The sequence below is a fragment of the Bombina bombina genome, chromosome 5, assembly GCF_027579735.1.
Source record: "Bombina bombina isolate aBomBom1 chromosome 5, aBomBom1.pri, whole genome shotgun sequence".
Taxonomy (NCBI): Eukaryota; Metazoa; Chordata; class Amphibia; order Anura; family Bombinatoridae; genus Bombina; species Bombina bombina.
Genome location: NC_069503.1, coordinates 338,999,128 through 339,023,854, shown reverse-complemented (window position 1 = coordinate 339,023,854; position 24,727 = coordinate 338,999,128). Strand labels below are relative to the sequence as shown.

At 37.6% G+C, this 24,727-nt stretch overlaps 1 protein-coding gene across 1 annotated transcript in view; it reads right to left on the bottom strand.

The window, feature by feature from the left end:
- Nucleotides 1-242: 242 nt before the first annotated feature.
- LOC128660334 (ATP-binding cassette sub-family B member 5) overlaps nt 243-24,727 on the bottom strand; it is a 264,146-nt gene continuing 239,661 nt past the window's right edge. Inside the window, exons 26-28 of the mRNA XM_053714133.1 lie at nt 23,182-23,388; nt 13,216-13,362; nt 243-2,866 (exon numbers count right to left, since the gene is read on the bottom strand). Of these exons, the coding sequence (XP_053570108.1) occupies nt 2,669-2,866; nt 13,216-13,362; nt 23,182-23,388 (552 nt within the window). The 3' untranslated portion in view covers nt 243-2,668. The remainder of the gene's footprint in view (nt 2,867-13,215; nt 13,363-23,181; nt 23,389-24,727) is intronic.

The window sequence follows — 24,727 nt, the reverse complement described above, 5'->3', positions numbered from 1 at the left end:
TTGGAAATAGCAAAGTGCTACTTGTACTTATTGCACTATAACTTGCAAACAACACGTAAACGTTGGGTATTTCTAAACTCAGCACAAAATTTAGCAACTATTTAGCATGTTTTTTTTGTGGTTGTAGATGTGTAACAGATTTTGGGGGTCAAACTTAGAAAAAGTGTGTTTTTTTTTCAATTTTTTCATCATATTTTATATTTTTTTTTATAGTAAATTATATGATATGATGAAAATAATGGTATCTTTAGAAAGTCCATTTAATGGTGAGAAAAAATGTATATCATATGTGTGGGTACAGTAAATGAGTAAGAGGAAAATTACAGCTAAACACAAACACCACAGAAATGTAAACGCAGCCCTGGTCCTTAACGGTAAGAAAATTGAAAAATGGTCTGGTCACTAAGGGGTTAAAGCAGTTCTCTTATTTTAACCCATTACAGAAGCCACCATCTTGGTACACGTATTGATGCATCCTGTGACAAAATCAGTGCAATTTTACAGATCAGTGAGTTTGCCAGCTTTTGTATCTTGCACTTTGGATTAGCTTGCACAAACAGAAGAGATTTATTTTTGCAGTTTTTCAAACAGTTTAAAAGTTTCATAACAAATATAAAAAGCCCTCAGGAACAATACAATGCAGCCTCTGCAAAAATGTATAGATCCCACTATAAACTGAAGCACATGATACGCCTTGCCAAGAAGACAACTTTATCACTGATTTGTGAATGTGCACCACTTCTGTCACAAGGAGCAAGAATACTTAATCAAAGATGGTGGTACCCAGTGTGAAGGTGCAGAGCTTCACTAACCAGCACTTGTAAAGGTTTAAAATAAGAGAATGACTTTATAGAGAGAAAAAAAATAACCTGGTGAGTAGTACCCATGCTACTTTAATTGTACCAGCAGAATATTGTCACTTTTAAAACATAAATGAGGATTCAGGTGAGGTAGCCCTTTGTTATACTTAACAATATTTATAACATCTGATATTCTAAACCAATAATAAACACAACCTGTGTTGTGGGGCGTTGAGTTAACCATAATAAAATAAAATGGAAGTCACACACTTCTGAAATATATACTGTCTACCTCATATTTTGTTCCTTAACATAATCAAAGGTGACACAGCATTTAGAAATACTTACCCTTTAGTGCAGTCAAGGCTAAAGTAAAATAATTTAGAGGTATGTCTCTTGCAGTTCTTTTAAAGTTATTTTAATCTAGACACTCAAACCAACATATCAGGCTAATAAGCAATGTTTATTTAATTTGGGGGTGAGGACTAATTTTACTGAGAATTCAAGTTTTTAGGCTCTAATCTTGTATTATTGGGAAGAAGAATATGTGGTCAATTTATGTAAGTGCGAGCGGACATGATCCGATATAGCGAAACATGTCCTCTGCACATAGACAAATGCGAGAGCATACGCTGTCGGCATTTATCATTGCACAAGCAGTTCTTGTGATTGGCCGCTAGCAGGGGCTGTCAATCAACCCAATCGTATTCGATCGGGTTGATTTCTGGCAGACAGGTTATGGAGCAGCAGTCTTTAGACCACTGCTTTATAACTTCTGTTTCCAGCGAGCCTGAAGGCTCGCTAGAAACACGGGGCATTAAGCTCCGTACAGAGCTTGATAAATTGACCTCTATGAATAGAGTGTCACAGGGGTTAAATTTATTTCTTTTTTGGTTAACATATATGTAAAGAAGAACAAGTGTGCCTTTATCACTTCTCAATTAACCTTATCTTAATATTAAATGACAGCGCTCCTTTAGTGACAACAGAAATGCCAATGAGAATTGAGGTTGTCATTGCAAACAATATTGCAGCCTGGCAGCCTCTTTACATTTAGTGCATTTAAAACATTTTTTTGACATAAATCACCTTTATTGGTTATCATGATCTTATTAGAACTAATATAAATAAGGCACCTCATTCAATCAAATGTTAATAATAAATTGAACAACTGTTTGCAAAAGCCTAGATTAAAGGGATGCATATAAGTTAATTTGTATCAATCATTACTAGAACTGTCATTCTGAGTACTGAACCTCTGTTTAAAAAAAAAGTTATTGTCCATTTATCTATGCACTAAACTCCACATGAAACAATAAATGTATTTAAGAATAATAATAACAAATGTTTTGGTATAGCAATGCTATTCTGATGTACACTGGTCTGCACCCTTTCTTTATACACAAGTAATTAAAAAATGTTTAGACCGCAGCAAGTAGAATGATCTTAAAATACCCTGTGTACTGTGATTTACAGCAATTACTTGCTTTATCATTTGCATATTATTAGGGAGGGTTTGTGATGTGAGGTGTTTATATTGGGGGATACCTTAGAGTTTTTTTTTATTCATTTTCTATGTCCTAATTAATAAAACTTTTAATTTGTTGTGTCTTACAAAATGTACACTTTATACTTTTTCATTTTAGATGGACAACATTACTAGTGCAATACCTACAATACTTTTCATAGCCATTCTTTCATTTACTTTCTTCTTTTTTTTTACCCCTGAGATAAGTCAAATGATAAAAATAGCTCACACGCCATAAAGTACTGCCTCTTGGCACTATTTTTACCATTACTGTTCTATCATTAAGGCAATTTCTAGGAACAAGTTTCTGGTGTTGACATTTTCAAATATTATTCTAGTTTCAAGTGAGTGTTTGTGCATTTACTAAATTAAAGTAAACCCCATGATTTGCTAGAAGCTGTTGATGGCTTCCATATTCTATTATCTTTCCATTCTTCATGACAACAATGATATCGGCATTCTGCACTGTAGACAGTCTGTGTGCAATCATAATGCAGGTTCTTCCTTCTCTAGCTGCATCCAGAGCTTGCTGGACCACCTAAATGTGATGGAAGTCATACAATTACATATGATTCATCTAACAATCCATTTGTATAGTTATAAAAACGTTTGTATTTAGCTAATTTACAAACAAAAGTCTCCACTATCAGCTTAAAAGAAACCAAGCAATATACACTGAACTGACAATAATACAAGATGTAAATATTCATAAGATGCTACAGATTGTGAGAAGATATTGACCAAGGTTACTGCAGATAAAGGGACTTAAAAGTGCAAAAGGAAAATGCTCTAATGTGTACAATGTATTGTTGCATAATTGCTTACATAGGGCAACAATAAACATATAGTTAAAGTTAGCTTCAGAATAGCAATGTGCTACTTGGATCTCGATAAACATGTCTGGTAAAGCTAGTGGACTAAGGGACAGATTACAAGTGGAGTGGTATTTAAAACTCCCGCTCGCACGCTCTCTACGAAAAGTAATATTTTTTAGCATGTTGTGTAGCGCTCATATTACAAGTTGAAAGTAAAAAGCTTTCACTCGAATATTGAACATTTTATTATTACGATTGCATTAACGTATGCCCTCATAGAATTCAATGGAGCAAAAAAAGCTACGTGCAGAACATTAAAATGTGAAATATTTACAGTAAATACACAGTATAATACACACATATGAACATATGAACACACACATATATATATATATATAAATATATATATATATATATATATATATATATACACATACACTTATCCATCTTTAGACATGTGTAAGTATGTATCTCTACGTTAAAGCACTTTGCAGGGGGGGCGGAGCCTGACCAGGAGTAAGAATGGTCGCATAGCTGTGCAAGACATATGGCAAAAGAGTATTAATCAAGGTCAAGCCTGACATTCAAACAACAAGCATCATAACCAACCCCCAAGAAATGTAGTGGGACCTCAAAGACGACTTTTGACGTTGGATCGGTAAGCCTACATAGGAGCTGAATTGAAGAAAGTCACAGGAGCACATGAAGTTAGCGCCATTTTGATTCTTCAGAGACAGAGGCACAGAGACACATTGAGCCAACACCAGGGCTCAGCAAATGAGGATGGAGACCTCAGACACAGTAATCCGCTATGTGTGTCTTAGTAGCAGCATGCTCCGGTATCAACTAAACTGCGCAATAACGGACGGCGCCATTACTGCTAACCTGACACAACTGCGCTACCACACTATGTAAGTCGAGCACTACTTGCTCTCACAATATTTACTTAAAATACTGGCTAACTGTATAGAGGATAGAAGGGAACCCGGAGAAGCTGTAAAGTTGACAACTCACAAGGGAGCACAGAAAATCACTTAGCGGGCCCCGCCATAATCAAAGAGTTTTGTGACATACATTTGATAAAGATAGTTTGTGGCTGGAACTGTTAAAAGAGAGGAGCAGTAATAAATACACTATGACTTAAGGGGTAAATAATAATACAAGGCCTAACTTCATTTGAACCTCAATTACTACAAATAAACTATAGTCACCCCACGCTGTGGCAAATATGGCTGCTAGAAAGCCAAATAAAAATCCCCCTGCAGGAAAAGCAGCAACAGCTAGTCTGTTTTTCAAGCCTTCTAAAGGGGAAAGGGCAATAGAACCACAAGAAATTGATCAGGAAACCGATGCAGAAGCGGACATAGATCCTCAAAGCAGCGCCAGAGATTTAACTCCAGTTACAAAAGATGATATCAAAGCCCTAGTCTCAAAGCAGGACATTACTAACAATTTCGAAAAAATGTGGGACAAGATGGACTCTTTTCAAACCACAATAACTAACAGCCTGGCTGAGTTCCGGCGTGAAATATCAGACCTGGGCACAAGAGTAATGGCACTAGAAGATAATGAAGATACAATGGAAGAAAATATCTCAGCAATTTCTCAGAAAACCCAGGATCATCAACAGGAAATAGATATTCTCCACGACAAAATGGAGGATTTAGAAAATCGGTCCCGCAGAAGCAATATACGCATTAAAGGAGTCCCAGAAACCATAACTCAACCAGACTTGCATAACTACCTCAGGGGGCTATTCCAAGCAATCACAGGTAGTATGGCGGAAGACAACTTCCAGATGGAGAGGGCACACAGGGCCCTTAAAGCCAAGCCAAAAGAGGACTACCCACCTAGAGATATTATAGTTAAAATGCTCAGGTTCCCAGAAAAAGAAGCCATTCTCCAGGCGGCGAGGAAAAATCCCACCTTCAAGTATCAGGGAGTAGTGGTCCAATTTTATCAGGACTTGTGTGTACGCACGCTACAAAGAAGGGGTGCACTAAGACCACTCACTCAGCTGCTCCGAAAGAACCAAATAAATTATCGATGGAGTTTCCCTTTTGCTCTATCTATCCTGCATGAGGGCAAAATCCTTACGATAAGAGACAGACAAGATATACCGGATATCTGTGCCTACCTTAGTCTGGAGGTTCCAGAGCTGCCTTCTAACCAAGCAAACTCGGAAAAAGAAGGCAACATGCAGAATACAGACGCCAATAAGAAAACAAAGTGGACAAAAGTCCCCAAGAAAAAGCCGAAATGAAAAAAAAGAAGAGGCAGCGACAATAGGGAAGCATCCCTGGCTTCTCTGGAAGGTTCCTCATGGAGGCAAGATGCAGATGAGTATACAGAGAAAAACTGTTCAATAGACTGTTTATTTTCCCTGGAGCAGAGACTATTGACTCCTTTTTTTTTTTTTAGCTTAGGGAATGCTCCACGGGAATATCATCACCAATTCTGTTTCTGTTTTAGATTATACCTCATATGGTAAAACCAGTATAAGATTACAATTTCAACATGAGAGTGAGAAAAATTGGGGGAAGGGGGGGAAATCCCCATAATAGGGGGAATTTATGTGGTAATTCATATTCTATAGATTTTGAAGATATGTTAATAATTGCAATGATTATATCACGAAAAAATGGTTTGATGTCTTAAGATAAAGATTATCCTTTGCTATTTCAGTATGTACTATGATAGATATGTTACAATTGCACCATTAGTTATTTAAGATGTTTATGCAAAGTCTAAATTATGTTCAGGAGTTATTCCTGAAATCTAAGTTTTGTTATTCCTGGTTTTTTGTTAAGTTGAAGTTTGTTATTTATTGCTATTTATGTATGGTCATTAAGGTCTCTGGAAGGAATGCAACAGTTAGTCAGACCAATAGGGAGCAATTCCACATAAAATCCTACAAGACTAGAGTATCCCACAGACAAATCTGATGCAGACAACACTCACTATTCTCTCACATAATGTGAGAGGTCTCAATACCAATGTAAAACGTAAGGTAGCTCTTAATCAATATATAAAACTGGGAGTGAAAATCATATTTCTACAAGAGACCCACTTTACACAAACCCTAATACCCAAATACAGGCACAAATATTTCCCCACTCACTACCACTCAACCACAGATAAAAAAATTAGAGGTGTCTCTATCCTTATTCATTCATCCCTTCAGTTTGCAACTGAAGAGGTAATAACAGACCCAGAAGGCAGATATCTAATTGTCAGAGGGAGAATACAAGACACAAGGGTAACCCTTTGTAACATATACGCACCAAACGAACAGCAACACATATTTTTTCGACAGATTTCACACCTTATCACCCAGTGGTCCCAGACCAGAACAATTCTGGCTGGTGATTTTAATATTACATTGACAGCTAAAACAGTAGACCCTGAGAAGAAAACCTCACATAAACAACTTAGGAAAAACTCCATAGCAAAAACAATAAAATAAATGCTAGATACACATAATTTAGTTGACACTTGGGAAACTTTATTTGGCAACACTACAGACCACACTTACTACTCACATGCACATAACAAATACACCAGGCTGGATTATGTTATGGTGAGTCAGACTCTCATCCCAAACATCATAAATGCCCGCATACATACATCAGTGTGGTCTGACCACTCGGTGGTTCAAGTGGAGATGAGGGGTATAGTAAACCTCCATAGACAGAGATCCTGGACTTATGACCCAAACCTATTAGGAAGAGAATTCATCTACAAAGAAACACTTAAAAGCATGACAGAATACTGGCAAAAAAATGAAAACTCCACTACTAACCCGATTTTTACCTGGGCAGCACACAAACCTTATCTTAGGGGAATCCTGATTAAAGAAAAGGCGAAACTCACCAAACAAGCTAATAAAACCATAGACCAGCTACAGTCGGAGATTCAGTCTTTAGAAACACAACACAGGCAAACACACTCCCCTACCATATTTAGATTACTCCAAACTAAGAGAAAAGTACAGGAAAAAATCTTAAACGAATCAGCTATAAGAGCCATTCAGAGACTAAGGACCAATTACTTCATGTATTCAAATAAACCCGATAAATATCTAGCTAATAAGTTAAGAGAAAGGGTCAAGACATATTCTATCCCTGTTATACAACATGCGGACGGTTCAAAAACGACTAACCCACAAGACATCTCAGACACCTTTGCCACATATTATGAAATTCTATATGATGGTCAGAAGGTCCAACACTCTAGTCAGACGAGAGACTTGTTAGCATCATTTCTACAACACACTGAACTTAAGGCAATTAGCCCATCCGATAAGGACACTCTAAACGGAGAAATCTCCACCCAGGAAATAATTACTGTCTTAAAAGAACTCAAGATAGGGAAAGCAGCTGGCCCAGATGGCCTACCCAGTGAATACTATAAACTCTTTAAACATGCACTAATCCCTCATCTCAAAGAATTTTGCAATAATGTAATGCAGGGAGTAGAGATTCCAGTGGACATACTCAGAGCCAAAATTATAGTGATCCCTAAACCAGGGAAAGACCCAACAAGATGCCAAAACTACAGACCAATCTCCCTTATTAATCAGGATATAAAAATACTTACAAAAAGTTTAGCCAACAGACTTAAACATATACTTCCAGATATAATACACCCAGATCAGGTGGGGTTCATTCAGGGAAGGGAGGCACCGGATAACATCAGGAGGACAATAGATCTGACAGAATTCCTAGTGGCGGAGGGTACGCCTTCTCTGCTCCTATCGCTGGATGCGGAGAAGGCGTTCGACCGAGTGGACTGGCCATACATGTTTGCAGTTCTTTCCAAAATGGGGTTTGAGGGGGCTTTCGTACAAGCGATCAAGGGTTTATACTCTACACCTATGGCTACGGTTAGTGCAGCAGGGTATCAGTCGAGGCCTATAAAAATAATGAATGGTACTAGACATGGTTGTCCTTTGTCCCCGCTCCTGTTTGCGATCTGTATAGAGCCGCTAGCATCTCGTATTAGATATTCAGGAGACATCAAGGGGGTCAATATAGGACAATCAGAATACAAATTATCGCTTTTTGCCGATGATGTGCTGCTGACGCTGACTAAACCTATGGGCTCTTTAACATATCTATATGGAATTCTGCAGGAATTCTCTAAAATATCAGGTTACAAAGTTAATCTAGATAAATGCGAAGCACTACCATTGTCGCTCCCCCCCCACACAAAAAAATTAATTGAGATTAATTTTAACATTACTTGGGTGAAAAACTCTATTTCATACCTAGGAACCAAAATTTCAGATTCATTTGATAAATTATACAATTTAAATTACATTCCATTATATAAGACTATAAGGAAAAATATCGGGAAATGGAAAGGAGGGGGCTTCTCCTGGTATGGTCGCCTATCAACCATTAAAATGAATATTTTCCCTAAGATATTATATTTATTTCGGGCCTTACCAATTAAGATTCCCTCTACAGATCTACAAAAATTACAATCCGATCTCCATTCCTTCCTCAGAGGCGATAGGAAAGCCAGAATAGCATCACAAATTCTTACCCAACACAGACAATTAGGAGGGGTAGGTCTACCTAATTTAGCTGACTACTATCAGGCATCACGACTCGCCCAGGCTACCCTCTTAAGTAAACAATCCAATAATGTTATATGGACAGAGATTGAAAGGGATATACATGGACAGGAATACTCGGATGATATCCTATGGAAGTGGGGTGGGCAGACACACCACAATAAGGTTCGACTTTCAGCCACTTTACACACTGTCTCTGTCTGGAAAACAGCAACCACAGGCCAGACTCTCATGCCAACACACACCTGGGCCAAACCCTTAAGGCTTCTTATACCAAATGAGACTCAGAGATCTTTGGGGAAATGGGCGAACAAAGGGCTCTACAGAGTAGCAGACTTTTTACTGAAAGGACGTTTAATATTATATAACCAACTACAGGAAATCCTTCACCCCTATAAACTGCACTGGTATATTTACTTGCAAATATCATCAGCTCTGAATAGATACCTCATACAACATACAAGATGCCTAAAAACAAATTTAGAGAGACTCTGCATGTCACCGAATAGGGAGAAACACACAATCTCTAAACTGTATACAGATATTCAAGAAAGCAAATGTAACACCAAATCTAACTTAATGTTGAAGTGGGAGACAGACTTGGGGTTTGCTGTCCCGAGGGAAGAGTGGAATCAGATCCTCTATGACTCATGTAGAGGTTTGATTAGTGCAGACCTTAGGGAGAACACCATCAAAACCTCATTTAGGTGGTACCTGACCCCTATAAGAACATCCCACTTCTCATCTACTGATTCTAGGCTTTGCTATAGGGGATGTGGAGAACAAGGTTCGTATATCCATATGTGGTGGACCTGCCCTATAATAAAAAACATATGGTCTCAACTAAACAACTTATTAGGTCACCTACTTGACGAACACATATCATTAACAATACCTCAGGCACTCTTAAATAGAGGGCTCGATCAATTCAATTCAATAAATTTATTAAAATCTTATGTACAGCAACTAGGACATGTATAGCGAGACATTGGAAAGTTGGAACACCGACATGGAAAGAGGTGACAGATAAGATACAAGATATATACATAATGTCAGAAGGGACGGCCCGAATACAAAGTAACATGGACCAGTTTCAGAAGGTGTGGTTCTATTGGATCATGAATAGCAGCCCAAGTAGGGAATGATAATGTGCAGAAATGGGGATGAACAGTAAAGATGCTCTAGGCTAGTATTATAATATACATGAGATAAGGATATGACTGTGAACCTATAACCCTAAGGATGTAATCCAAGAGACATAACAGATGTTATTCATTAGAAACTATTAAGAAGAAATAAATGACCATACAGAATAGTTTAGTTCCCGTTCAAAGGTTTATTCAGTTTTAACAAGTTTGAAGTTGATACATAAAAGTAAACAATCTTAAGGCAACAGTAATAGCCAATCATAGCTCAATTAATCCCGACTCAACAACTCAACACTTTTAGGTGGAATGTCAGGAAGATAATTAAATACATTTTAGAGGGAAGGTCAAAGGGTTAATTTTATCAATAGAAGTCGACCACCATTATTTGGCTTGACCACCACTGCTATCAATATGTAATTGCACTGAAAAGGAATACCCATGTATTAATATGCTTTTGTTCTATAGTTTGTTGGTAGAACACTGATCATACATTTATGAATCCTGTACATGAAAATGTGGGACAATTGAAAATGTTATGTTTACATGCCTTTTGAATTATAATAAAAATTATTTTAACATAAAGCACTTTGCAGCCTTTTTTTTCTAACACCCGAGTCCTCATATCTTTGAGCCCTTGTAACTTTTTTGTGAAATATTTTTTTTAAATTATTTTTATCAGATAGTGTTATTTGAGTGTAACTATACTTTGTAATGTATTTTTGATGTGTTTTGTGACCCTTTTTTTGTTTTTACAAAACAGTTAACCATATCTCGAGGACGCGATATCCCAATGCTCGCTAACTGTAATTGTGCTCAAGTGATCACGTTTACTTTCAACTTGTAATACAAGCGCTACACCAGATGCGTGCAAAAACCTGTGATAAACCCCTTTTTATTGCGCGTAGCTGTTAGCGCGCCACTCGTAATCTAGCCCTGAGTTGTTTATTGATCCAAGATGTTAAAGTGACATGTTTAAAGGGACAGTCTACACCAGAATTTTTATTGTTTTATAAGATAGATAATCCCTTTATTACCCACTCCCTAGTTTTGCATAACCAACAGTTATAGTAATACACTTTTTACCTCTGTGATTATCTTGTATCTAAGCCTCTGCAGACTGCCCCTTTATTTCAGTTCTTTTGACAGACTTACATTTTAGACAATCAGTGCTGACTCCTAGGTAATTCCACGTGCATGAGCACAGTTTTATCTATATGACACACATGAACTAACACCCTCTAGTGGTGAAAAACTGTTAAAATGCTTTCAGATAAGAGTCAGCCTTCAAGGTCTAAGAAATTAGCATATAAACCTCCTAGGTTTGGCTTTTAACTAAGAATACCAAGAGAACAAAGCAAAATTGGTGATAAAAGTAAATTGGAAAGTTGTTTACAATGATATGCCCTATCTAAATCATGAAAGTTTATTTTGGACTAGACTATCCCTTTGAGTCACAGTAGCTAAAGGAAGTATGGAAAGTGTGAGGGCAATAAAAGGATATGAAGAAGAAAGATAAGAACGTAAGACAAAAGGAAAGGCAGCAAATGTGATTTACACTAAATTTAATAAGGGGCTGAATATGGAACTTCAGCAAACCGTGAGCTCTCTAGAAGGAATCCTCTTACCGTGGCTTCAAAATATCAATATACCTGGTGTCAGTTTGAAGGGAATGCAAATCAAAATCAAAAGCTTTATCTGAGGTTTAATTATAAAACTGTATATTAGGAGAGGTTGAAATAAGACAAACGTTCACCAAGATCATTATTTACAGGTTCTCTTTGATCCTTATTTTTATAATAAGAAAACTGCCAAGGGATCTTAAAATAATAAATTTGAAAAACCTACCAATTTAACACAATCATAATCTTGAATTCTGTTTTTAGCCAAAATCTTAGACCCTTTAAAACTATCGACCATATTGGCAGTCTCTTCAGGTGAACAGTTCCAGTTTACTTTTACAGAAATTTGTTTTTCATTTATGGCGCTGATTTATGAAAGTGCGAGCGGACGTGATACGATGTGAACTGCTTGTGCAATGCCGCCCCCTGCAGATTTGCGGCCAATCAGCCACTAGCAGGGGGTGTCAATCAGCCCGATCATATAGGATCGGGTGGATTGATGTCCGCAGCCTTAGAACAGGTGGACAAGTTATGGAGCAGTGGTCTTTAGACTGCTGTTTCATAACTGCTGTTTCCGGTGAGCTTGAAAGCTCGTGCTGAAACAGGGGCATCAAGCTCCTTTAGGCCCATGGAGATTAAATCCCCTTTCCTCTTGCCAAAAACATTTTTCTTGGAATAAACAGTACTCCTGCCAACTTATTGCTTGCACCATCCAACTTATTGCATAATTATATTTATATAAAGTAACTCACCTCTCAAGCACCTCTTTAGTAGAGTAAACAGACCCAGTTTGTCTGACCTTTGCTCATATTTTAATTTCTCCCATCTTTTTATCAATGTTGCAGTCCTTCTATGAACACTTTCTAGTTCTGCAACATCCTCTTTAATACTTGGTCCCAAAACTATAATTAATGCTCAAGTTGAGGTCTTACCAGACATTTATTTAGAAGCAAACTCATGTTTTCGTCTCCTTCATTCATGTCCCTTTATTTACTTTATAAATGCTAATATTTTATTTGCCATAGGAGCCAATGAATGACATTTAGCATTACTGCTTATCTTGTGAAGGGGATGTCCTATTGACAAGGGGTCTGATCTGATAGGGGTATATGGCTGACTGAGGGGCTGCAAAGGCAGGAGCATGATCTGATGTAGATATAAGGCACCATAGTCAGGAGTCTGATCTAATTTGGATATTTGAAAGAAGGATGAAGAGTCATGGTTTGGTCAGAGATCTCTAAATGGGTGTTTGACTGATGTGTCTGATCTAAGACCTAATTACAGCTCTAACGACTGCCCCCAGATCACCCATGGTAGTGCTACAAGTATCACTGATTTTTTTATAAATATAGGGAAAACTGTTCAGAGGGGGTAGGGTGTATAATATTGCATAAAAAGGGGAAGCATTCTGCAAGGAACGAACAACAGTGCAGTGGCTTGTTCTATGGCTAGGTTACCATCAGGGAGTAGCTTCATTTAGCCCAATTGTGCTTTTCACAGAGGAGAACTTTCCTGAAGTATATCAGTCTGATCCCACCTAACAAGGTCAGTCCAGCCCAGAAATACCAGACAATTCTTCTCTGAACAAGGGAATATTACATTATATTGTATAATATTTCAGTTTGCTATTCTGAAAGTGAATATGTTTTTGTGTGTACAATATTTTAAAGATTATTAACAACACAGTTTTGAGTTTGTTGCCTGCAACTTGCTTATATATTTACCTTTTCACTCTCGTTGTCTAATGCTGAAGTGGCTTCATCAAGCAGCAACAGTTTCGGTGAGCGAATAAGTGCTCTGGCAATTGCTATTCTCTGCTTCTGTCCCCCAGAAAGCTGTGTTCCTTTCCCTCCAACTGGAGTGTTATATTTCTTGTAAAAAAATATATGAATTAACTATAAAATAGTATCATTTTGTGTTACATGTTGAATCAATTTGTAACATTATATTTAAATAAATAATAAGCTACATATTTCATGAATTAAATCTCAATTTAAAAAAAAAACAACAAAAAACATTACTTTAATAATTTTTTAAAAAAGTTTTTCCTAATATGCATAATTCAAAAGTAAAAAATTATGTATTTTTGACAAGTTCATAAAACTGAACAAAGGTCGCAAAATGATTTTATTGTTAAAAGTTATTTCAATACTCCTGTAGTAATTTGAGTTATCTAAAAAACAGTCTATACAATACTATTTTCTACACCATATAATATCAGGAAACCATATTGAGACTCCAAAGTAAAACATGCATTCGGTAACATTTCTTTCTATATACTTTCCATATGCTAACCAAGAATACACTACAACTATGTGGTAGATGCCCATGGCCGCTTATGCCACTAGATTTTTCCTCCTTAAATAAATTTACTGGGCTTTAATATGGCTCAATGCAAAAAGAAATGTTTTACACACACTATAGATGTGATGTGAAGCACACAGTAATTATACCAAATTATGGGTCCATGGGTCTGCCACTGCATTTTACCTTTACCCTGGAATGTGAGAATGAGTCTCAGTAAACAATAAAATTCCCAGGGCTGTCAATCTCAACTCTATGAGTACCAAAACTCTGCAAAACACAGCCTATTATCAAGCAAACCTGAATCAATTAGGTATTACTGCTTATAGATCTCCTACACCTCTTAGCCAACCAGCATACCTGTTTAGTAAAATGGGATCAACAAGTTGTTTCACTTAAGTTAGCAATAAAGCCTTAAAATAACATTAAAAAAAAATCTAGATTTATAGATTGATTAATTTCTCACTTTACATGTGGAGGGAGTGAGAAGAGCACCACCTGAAAGCTTGTGTGGCTGTCTTAATCCAGTGCTGAGTCAGTGAGAGAGAGAAAGCTGAAATCAGGTCTCATGTAGAAGTTATTTCTTTATCAGGGCATATAGGAAAAAACAAAGAACCTCTGCCATGGAGGGTTTAGCCTGATCACTTTTCAGTCTAGCTTATGTCACCCATTTATTCATAAATTATGATTTTAAATGGCACTGTGTAAGTATAGAGAACCATGAACTTGGCAATCTCTATTAGGTGCTACCCTGCCTGCTATATGTAAAAATATTTGACAACAAAAGCAAACAAGAAAAGAGAAAGGAAAGGAAAGCAGAAAGAGGCTTTGGGGCACTATATTCTATTAATTAAAAGTTGTACTCTATTTAAATCAATTAAAAGTCAGTTTATAGTAAATATCTTGAGACTAGTAAGGGAAATGAGATAAGATAAATTGAATTAATAAACTGCAGTTATCCACTTAGATTCACACATCCATAGGAGTGGATCTAAACTACAGTATTAGAATACATATATTTCAACTCTTAAAATTAGGTTGCTCACAGAGATACATTTCCCAAGTATTCCTGGCCGATAAACTGGAACCTATGCATCAGTCTGGGGATGTATATGTGGCAGCACTAGTACTAAATTATGCACATAAAACAACAGAAACTCATTTCGGTTCATAAAGAGACCATTCTCAATGTGAACGACACAAAAAAGAAAATACTTGAGTGTCATATCACTACTCTAAGTATTTAAGCTATCAGGCTGACACCTACTTTAAAGCGTAATCGCTATTTCCATCAATATGTTTGTTGCTATTATTTTATTTTATTATCCCTTCCCCTTAACACCCAATCACAAAAGAGGTATGTAAATCCTCTGTTTAGGCATTACAGCGACATTAAAGTGGGCGTGTAATGAGGTTTTTCTCATTCCTCATAACACTATTCACTCCAATGTCAGGGCGCTATTGGTGGATAGCTTGACCAATCCGATCTTAACATAACATAGGTGTGATAGTCTTGTAATAAATATATAGATTACATATAATTTCAGCCACATTAATGCGGTTGTTTATCTTACACATCTGGTCCTATGTAAATACACAGGAACTTTTCTGAGGGACTAATATACTGCAACAGTGGCTTAAAAATGTTCCATTTGAAAATAACACTGCATTACTTTCTATGGCCTAGATTTGGAGTTTGGCGGTAGCCGTGAAAACCAGCGTTAGAGGCTCCCAACGCTGGTTTTAGGCTACCGCCGGTATTTGGAGTCAGTCAAAAAAGTGTCTAACGCTCACTTTTCAGCCGCGACTTTTCCATACCGCAGATCCCCTTACGTCATTTGCGTATCCTATCTTTTCAATGGGATCTTTCTAACTCCGGTATTTAGAGTCCTGTCTGAAGTGAGTGTTAGACATCTAACGACAAAACTCCAGCCGCGGAAAAAAGTCAGTAGTTAAGAGCTTTCTGGGCTAACGCCGGTTCATAAAGCTCTTAACTACTGTGCCCTAAAGTACACTAACACCCATAAACTACCTATGTACCCCTAAATCGAGATCCCCCCACATCGCCGACACTCGATTACATTTTTTTAACCCCTAATCTGCCGACCGCCACCTACGTTATACTTATGTACCCCTAATCTGCTGCCCCTAACACCGCCGACCCCTATATTATATTTATTAACCCCTAACCTGCCCCCCACAACGTCGCAGCCAGCTACCTACAATAATTAACCCCTAATCTGCCGTCCGCACGCCGCCGCCAGCTACATTATAGCTATGTACCCCTAATCTGCTGCCCTAACATCGCCGACCCCTATATTATATTTATTAACCCTTAACCTGCCCCCCACAACGTCGCCGCCACCTACCTACAATAATTAACCCCTAATCTGCCGACCGCAAAGAGCCGCCACCTACATTATAGCTATGTACCCCTAATCTGCTGCCCCTAACACCGCCGACCCCTATATTATATTTATTAACCCCTAATCTGCCGACCAAATCTCGCCGCTATTCTAATAAATGTATTAACCCCTAAAGCTAAGTCTAACCCTAACACTAACACCCCCTAAGTTAAATATAATTTAAATCTAACGAAATTAATTGCAGCGCTATGGAAGTCCCATGAAAAAACATAATTTTTATGTGTGCGGGACTGACGTTGCGTTACAGGCTAAAAGGCTTGCGGTACAGCTACACCGACAAGACTTGTAATGGCTGCGGTGCTGTTTTAACCCTGAAATTACCATTTTTCTCAGCGTCAAAACATGAACGCAAAACTCGTAATATAGGTGATAGAAAGTAATGCAGTGTTAATTTGAAATGGAACATTTTTAAGCCACTGTTGTGGTATATTAGTCCCATAGAAAACATATATAGGACTGACTTAAAAAATGCAGTTTCTGTGTATTTACATGGGACCAGATGTGTAAGATCGACAACAGCATTAATATGGCTGAAATTATATGTAATTATTACAAGGCTAACACACCTACGATATGTTAAGATCGGATTGGTAAAGCTATCCACCAATAGCGTAAAAGACAAAAAAAAAGAAAAAGACAAAAAAACATAATTTATGTAAGAACTTACCTGATAAATTCATTTCTTTCATATTAGCAAGAGTCCATGAGCTAGTCACGTATGGGATATACATTCCTACCAGGAGGGGCAAAGTTTCCCAAACCTTAAAATGCCTATAAATACACCCCTCACCACACCCACAATTCAGTTTAACGAATAGCCAAGAAGTGGGGTGATAAGAAAAAAGTGCGAAAGCATATAAAATAAGGAATTGGAATAATTGTGCTTTATACAAAAAAATCATAACCACCACAAAAAAGGGCGGGCCTCATGGACTCTTGCTAATATGAAAGAAATGAATTTATCAGGTAAGTTCTTACATAAATTATGTTTTCTTTCATGTAATTAGCAAGAGTCCATGAGCTAGTGACGTATGGGATAATGACTACCCAAGATGTGGATCTTTCCACACAAGAGTCACTAGAGAGGGAGGGATAAAATAAAGACAGCCAATTCCTGCTGAAAATAATCCACACCCAAAATAAAGTTTAATGAAAAACATAAGCAGAAGATTCAAACTGAAACCACTGCCAGAAGTACTTTTCTACCAAAAACTGCTTCAGAAGAAGAAAACACATCAAAATGGTAGAATTTAGAAAAAGTATGCAAAGAGGACCAAGTTGCTGCTTTGCAAATCTGATCAATCGAAGCTTCATTCGTAAACGCCCAGGAAGTAGAAACTGAACTAGTAGAATGAACTGTAATCCTTAGAGGCGGAGTTTTACCCGACTCGACATAAGCATGATGAAATAAAGATTTCAACCAAGATGCCAAAGAAATGGCAGAAGCTTTCTGGCCTTTTCTAGAACCGGAAAAGATAACAAATAAACTAGAAGTCTTACGGAAAGACTTAGTAGCTTCAACATAATATTTCAAAGCTCTAACAACATCCAAAGAATGCAACAATTTCTCCCTAGAATTCTTAGGATTAGGACATAATGAAGGAACCACAAATTCTCTACTAATGTTGTTGGAATTCACAACTTTAGGTAAAAAATCAAAAGAAGTTCGCAACACCGCCTTATCCTGATGAAAAATCAGAAAAGGAGACTCACAAGAAAGAGCAGATAATTCAGAAACTCTTCTGGCAGAAGAGATTGCCAAAAGGAACAAAACTTTCCAAGAAAGTAATTTAATGTCCAATGAATGCATAGGTTCAAACGGAGGAACTTGAAGAGCCCCCAGAACCAAATTCAAACTCCAAAGAGGAGAAATTGACTTAATGACAGGTTTTATACGAACCAAAGCTTGTACAAAACAATGAATATCAGGAAGAATAGCAATCTTTCTATGAAAAAGAACAGAAAGAGCAGAGATTTGACCTTTCAAGGAACTTGCGGACAAACCCTTATCTAAACCATCCTGAAGAAACTGTAAAATTCTCGGTATTCTAAAAGAATGCCAAAAAATGATGAGAAAGACACCAAGAAATATAAGTCTTCCAGACTCTATAATATATCTCTCTAGATACAGATTTACGCGCCTGTAACATAGTATTAAACACAGAGTCAGAGAAACCTCTTTGACCCAGAATCAAGCGTTCAATCTCCATACCTTTAAATTTAAGGATTTCAGATCCTGATGGAAAAAAGGACCTTGCGACAGAAGGTCTGGTCTTAACGGAAGAGTCCACGGTTGGCAAGAGGCCATCCGGACCAGATCCGCATACCAAAACCTGTGAGGCCATGCCGGAGCTACCAGCAGAACAAACGAGCATTCCTTCAGAATCTTGGAGATTACTCTTGGAAGAAAAACTAGAGGCGGAAAGATATAGGCAGGATGATACTTCCAAGGAAGTGAAAAATGCATCCACTGCCTCCGCCCGAGGATCCCGGGATCCGGACAGATACCAGGGAAGTTTCTTGTTTAGATGAGAAGCCATCAGGTCTATTTCTGGGAGTTCCCACATTTGAACAATCTGAGGAAATACCTCTGGGTGAAGAGACCATTCGCCCAAGTGCAACGTTTGGCGACTGAGATAATCCGCTTTCCAATTGTCCATACCTGGGATATGAACCGCAGAGATTAGACAAGAGCTGGATTCCGCCCAAACCAAAATTCGAGATACTTCTTTCATAGCCAGAGGACTGTGAGTCCCTCCTTGATGATTGATGTATGCCACAGTTGTGACATTGTCTATCTGAAAACAAATGAACAACTCTCTCTTCAGAAGAGGCCAAGACTGAAGAGCTCTGAAAATTGCACGGAGTTCCAAAATATTGATCGGAAATCTCACCTCCTGAGATTCCCAAACCCCTTGTGCCGTCAGATACCCCCACACAGCTCCCCAACCTGTAAGACTTGCATCTGTTGAGATTATAGTCCAGGTCGGAAGAACAAAGAAGCCTCCTGAACTAAACGATGGTGATCTGTCCACCATGTCAGAGAGTGTCGTAAAATCGGTTTAAAGATATTAATTGAGATATCTTTGAGTAATCCCTGCACCATTGGTTCAGCATACAGAGCTGAAGAGGTCGCATGTGAAAACGAGCAAAGGAGATCGCATCTGATGCGGCAGTCCTAAGACCTAACATTTCCATGCATAAGGCTACCAAAGGGAATGATTGTGACTGAAGGTTTTGACAAGCTGATATCAATGTTAAACTTCTCTTGTCTGACAAGGACAGAGTCATAGACACTGAATCTATCTAGAAACCTAAAAAGGTTACCCTTGTCTGAGGAATCAATGAACTGATTGGTAAATTGATCCTCCAACCATGAACTTGAAGAAACAACACAAGTCGATTCGTATGAGATTCTTCGAAAATGAGAAGACTGAGCAAGTACCAAGATATCGTCCAAATAAGGAAATACCAAAACCCTGTTCTCTGATTACAGAAAGAAGGGCACCGAGAACCTTTGAAAAAAATTCTTGGAACTGAGGCTAGGCCAAACGGTAGAGCCACAAAACTGGTAATGCTTGTCTAAAAAGAGAATCTCAGACACTAAAAGTGATCTGGATGAATCGGAATATGCAGATACACATCCTGTAAATCTATTGTAGACATATAATGCCCTTGCTAAACAAAAGGCAGGATAGTCCTACAGTAACCATCTTGAATGTTGGTATCCTAACATAACGATTCAATAATGATAGATCCGGAACTGGTCTGAAGGAATTGACCTTCTTTGGTACGATGAAGAGATAAAATAAAACCCCAGCCCCTGTTCCAGAACTGGAACTGGCATAATTACTCCAGCCAACTCTAGATCTGAAACACATTTCAGAAATGCTGAGCCTTGCTGTGTTAACTGGGACACGGGAAAGAAAAAAATCTCTTAGCAGGAGGCCTTAACTTGAAGCCAATTCTGTACCTTTCTGAAACAATGTTCTGAAACCAGAGATTGAGAACGGAATTGATCCAAATTTCTTTGAAGAAAACGTAATCTGCCCCATACCCGCTGAGCTGGAATAAGGGCCGCACCTTCATAGGTACTTAGGAGCTGGCTATAGGTTTCTATAAGGCTTGGATATATTCCAAACTGGAAATAGTTTCCAAACTGATACCGCTCCTGAGGATGAAGGATCAGGCTTTTGTTCCTTGTTGTGAGGAAAGGAACGAAAATGATTATTTACCCTGGAAAGAAAGGGAAAGCAAAGTTGACTTAGAAGACATATCAGCATTCCAAGTTTAATCCATAAAGCTTTTCTAGCTAAAATAGCTAGAGACATATACCTGACATCAACTCTAATGATATCAAAAGATGGTATCACCAATAAAATTATTAGCATGTTATAGAATAATAATAATGCTATAAAATTATGATCTGTTACTTGTTGCGCTAAAGCTTCTAACCAAAAAGTTGAAGCTGCAGCAACATCCGCTAAAAATATAGCAGGTCTAAGAAGATTACCTGAACATAAGTAAGCTTTTCTTAGAAAGGATTCAATTTTCCTATCTAAAGGATCCTTAAATGAAGTACTATCTGCCGTAGGAATAGTAGTACATTAGCAGGAGTAGAGACAGCCCCATAACCTTAGGGATTTTTGTCCCAAAAAACTCTAATCTGTCAGATGGCACAGGATATAATTGCTTAAACGTCTAGAAGGAGTAAATAAATTACCCAAATTATTCCATTCCCTGGAAATTACTTCAGAAATAGCATCAGGGAGATTAAACACTTCTGGAATAACTACAGGAGATTTAAAAACCTTATTTAAACGTTTACATTTAGTATCAAGAGGACCAGAATCCTCTATTTCTAATGCAAATAATACTTCTTTAAGTAAAGAACGAATAAATTCCATCTTGAACAAATACAAAGATTTATCAGCATCAACCTCTGAGACAGAAACCTCTGAACCAGAAGAACCATTATCAGTATCAGAATGATGATGTTCATTTAAAAATTCATCTGAAAAAAGAGAAGTTTTAAAAGACTTTTATGTATACTAGAAGGAGAAATAACAGACATAGCCTTCTTAATGGATTTAAAAAAATAAAATCTCTTATGTTATCAGGAACACTCTGAAAATTAGATGTTGACGGAACAGCAACAGGTAATGTAACAGTACTAAAGGAAATTTTATCTGCATTAATAAGTTTGACATGACATGCAATACAAACAACAGCTGGAGAAACAGATACCAAAAGTTTATAGCAGATACACTTAGCTTGGTAGCTCCAGCACTGGGCAGTGATTTTCCTGAAGTATCTTCTGACTCAGTTGCAACGTGGAACATCTTGCAATATGTAAAAGAAAAAAACAACATATAAAGCAAAATTGAACAAATTCCTTAAATGACAGTTTCAGGAATGGGAAAAAAAATGCCAGTGAACAAGCTTCTAGCAACCAGAAGCAATAAATAATGAGACTTAAATAATGTGGAGACAAAAATGACGCCCATATTTTTTAGCGCCAAAAAAGACGCCCACATTATTTGGCGCCTAAATGCTTTTGGCGCCAAAAATGACGCCACATCCGGAACGCCGACATTTTTGACGCAAAAAAACGTCAAAAAATGACGCAACTTCCGGCGACACGTATGACGCCGGAAACAGAAAAAAAATTTTGCGCCAAAAAAGTCAGCGCCAAGAATGACGCAATAAAATGAAGCATTTTCTGCCCCCGCGAGCCTAACAGCCCACAGGGAAAAAGTCAAAATTTTTTAAGGTAAGAAAAAATGATTGAAACAAATGCATTTATCCCAAATATGAAACTGACTGTCTGAAAAATAAGGAATGTTGAACATTCTGAGTCAAGGCAAATAAATGTTTGAATACATATATTTAGAACTTTATAAACAAAGTGCCCAACCATAGCTTAGAGTGTCACAGAAAATAAGACTTACTTACCCCAGGACACTCATCTACATGCTTGTAGAAAGCCAAACCAGTACTGAAACGAGAATCAGCAGAGGTAATGGTATATATAAGAGTATATCGTCGATCTGAAAAGGGAGGTAAGAGATGAATCTCTATGACCGATAACAGAGAACCTATGAAATAGACCCCGTAGAAGGAGATCACTGCATTCAAATAGGCAATACTCTCCTCACATCCCTCTGACATTCACTGCACGCTGAGAGGAAAACCGGGCTCCAACTTGCTGCGGAGCGCATATCAACGTAGAATCTAGCACAAACTTACTTCACCACCTCCATCGGAGGCAAAGTTTGTAAAACTGAATTGTGGGTGTGGTGAGGGGTGTATTTATAGGCATTTTAAGGTTTGGGAAACTTTGCCCCTCCTGGTAGGAATGTATATCCCATACGTCACTAGCTCATGGACTCTTGCTAATTACATGAAAGAAATAAAAGAGCGCAGAACCACTCTAAGAGTAAATGTTTTAATTATAAATAAAATAGTGCAAGTTAAAAACAAATGTACAGAATTTCAGAATAACATGTGCACATAGTCAATATCACCAAAGTTGTTAAAGCTTGTGTCGACAGGAACTATTGGACTCCTTAACTCCTCGACACGTTTCTTCTGGTTCCGACCAGACTTTTTCAAGAGGTTGTAATTAGGTAGGTAACTCGCTTCCTTTTGAATCTAGCGCGCTTTTACTATGGAATACGTGTCAGAGTATGTTAGGCTGGATTGCGCCTATAGTGTATCCACCAACTCTTTTAAATAAAGAGTACAACTTTTAAATAATAGAAGATAGTGCCCCAAAGCCTAGAAATGAGTAGAAATAGCTACAATTGTAATCTCATCAAATAAATTATCCCTCTTGATGGCTGTACATAATGTATCCTCCACAACTGAGCATCTATGAGTTGTATAATTATTATTTATAAATACACACATGGGTTTTTATAAACTATGTACAAAGCGAAGAGAATCTTAAAAAGTTACCTCAGGTAAACTGTCAATAAATGAATGGATATTTGCTGCTTTGGCTGCTGTTTGTATTTCTTCCATAGAAACGGTGCGTGAGTTGTCCCCATAAGCAATATTTTCAGCAATGCTGCAGCCAAACAGCACAGGTTCCTGAGACACTATTCCAATCTGAGCACGAAGCCACTGTATGTTTAAACATTTGGCATCCAAACCATCAAACAACTGGAATCAGAATATGTTAAACTCTTATTATTTATTATAGGACCAAGGAAATAATAACTCAATAAATGCTGTGTGTTGTTAACCTTAACACATTGACCCTGCACTAAAGTGTGTTTAACCCACGTGAAGGGGTTACAGTAGAAGTGTAACTAGCGCTTACAAGATTTTCATGTGATTTTTCTTTGAAAATTGTGTCTTTTCGAATTCTCAAAGCTGAAAAAGCATCTGCAGACTCTACTCAAGGCTAACCCCTGATTTTATACCAGCAAATAATGACCATGGCTAGCCTTGTCAGCTACATACTCAAGCCTGGATTGGCTTCTCCACTTGGGGAAAGTGGTGGGTAGAGTTTGGCTATTGAAAAACAAATGTAGAAAACAGGATGTTAATTTCTTTAAAAAATGTTCAGATTTGGTTGATATGTTATTCTATAAAAAGTCAGCAAAAATGTAATGTAATTAAAAAGTGTTATCCATTTAAAGCGACAGTAAAATAAAAATAATATTTCTCATGATTCAGATAGTGCATACAATGTACAATTTATTTACATTATCAAATTTGCTTCATCCTTTTGGTATACTTTGTTGAAAAGCAAACCTAGGTAGGCTCAAGAGCAGCAATGCACTACTGTGAGCTAGCTTCTGATTGGTGGCTGCACATATATTTCCTTATTTTGTGACGGTTGTTTTTGGCTAGCTCCCAGTAGTAAACTGCTGCTCCTTCAACAAAGAATGTTAAGATAATTAAACAAATTTGATTATAAAAGTGAATTGGAAGGTTGTAATAAAATTGTATGCTCTAGTAGAATCCTAAAAGAAAACCATTTGGGTTTCATGTCCTTTTGAATATCAAAAGAACAATGGCACCTATGTCTGGAAACACCCACTGTATCCACAATAATTAACCACTGAGATCTCTCACTCCTGTAGAACCCACCACCCAGGTAGGAACATTTAATTATAATATCAGCATGTGAGTGCATTGAAAATAAGAAGTGCTGACCCTGACATAATGTACTACCTACCTACTATAATGTAACTTATAAGTCCTGTAGATATATCTCCATCTACTATAATGTAACTTATACGTCCTGTAGATATATCTCCATCACTTTGTCTCTTATGGCTACCCTACTTTGCTATCCTACATGGATAGCCCTCTTCTGATCTAACCTGCTTTCCTGTAAGCTAATGTAACATCTCTTTGCTCTCAGAGCCCTTGTTCACAGACCCGACTTGCTTTCCTATGAGCTCAGTCTGGTTAAACCTTTGGTGTCACTGCACCTGTCATAACTACCAGCTACCACTACTACTCCTTTTATAAGTTAGTGTTGCTGCTT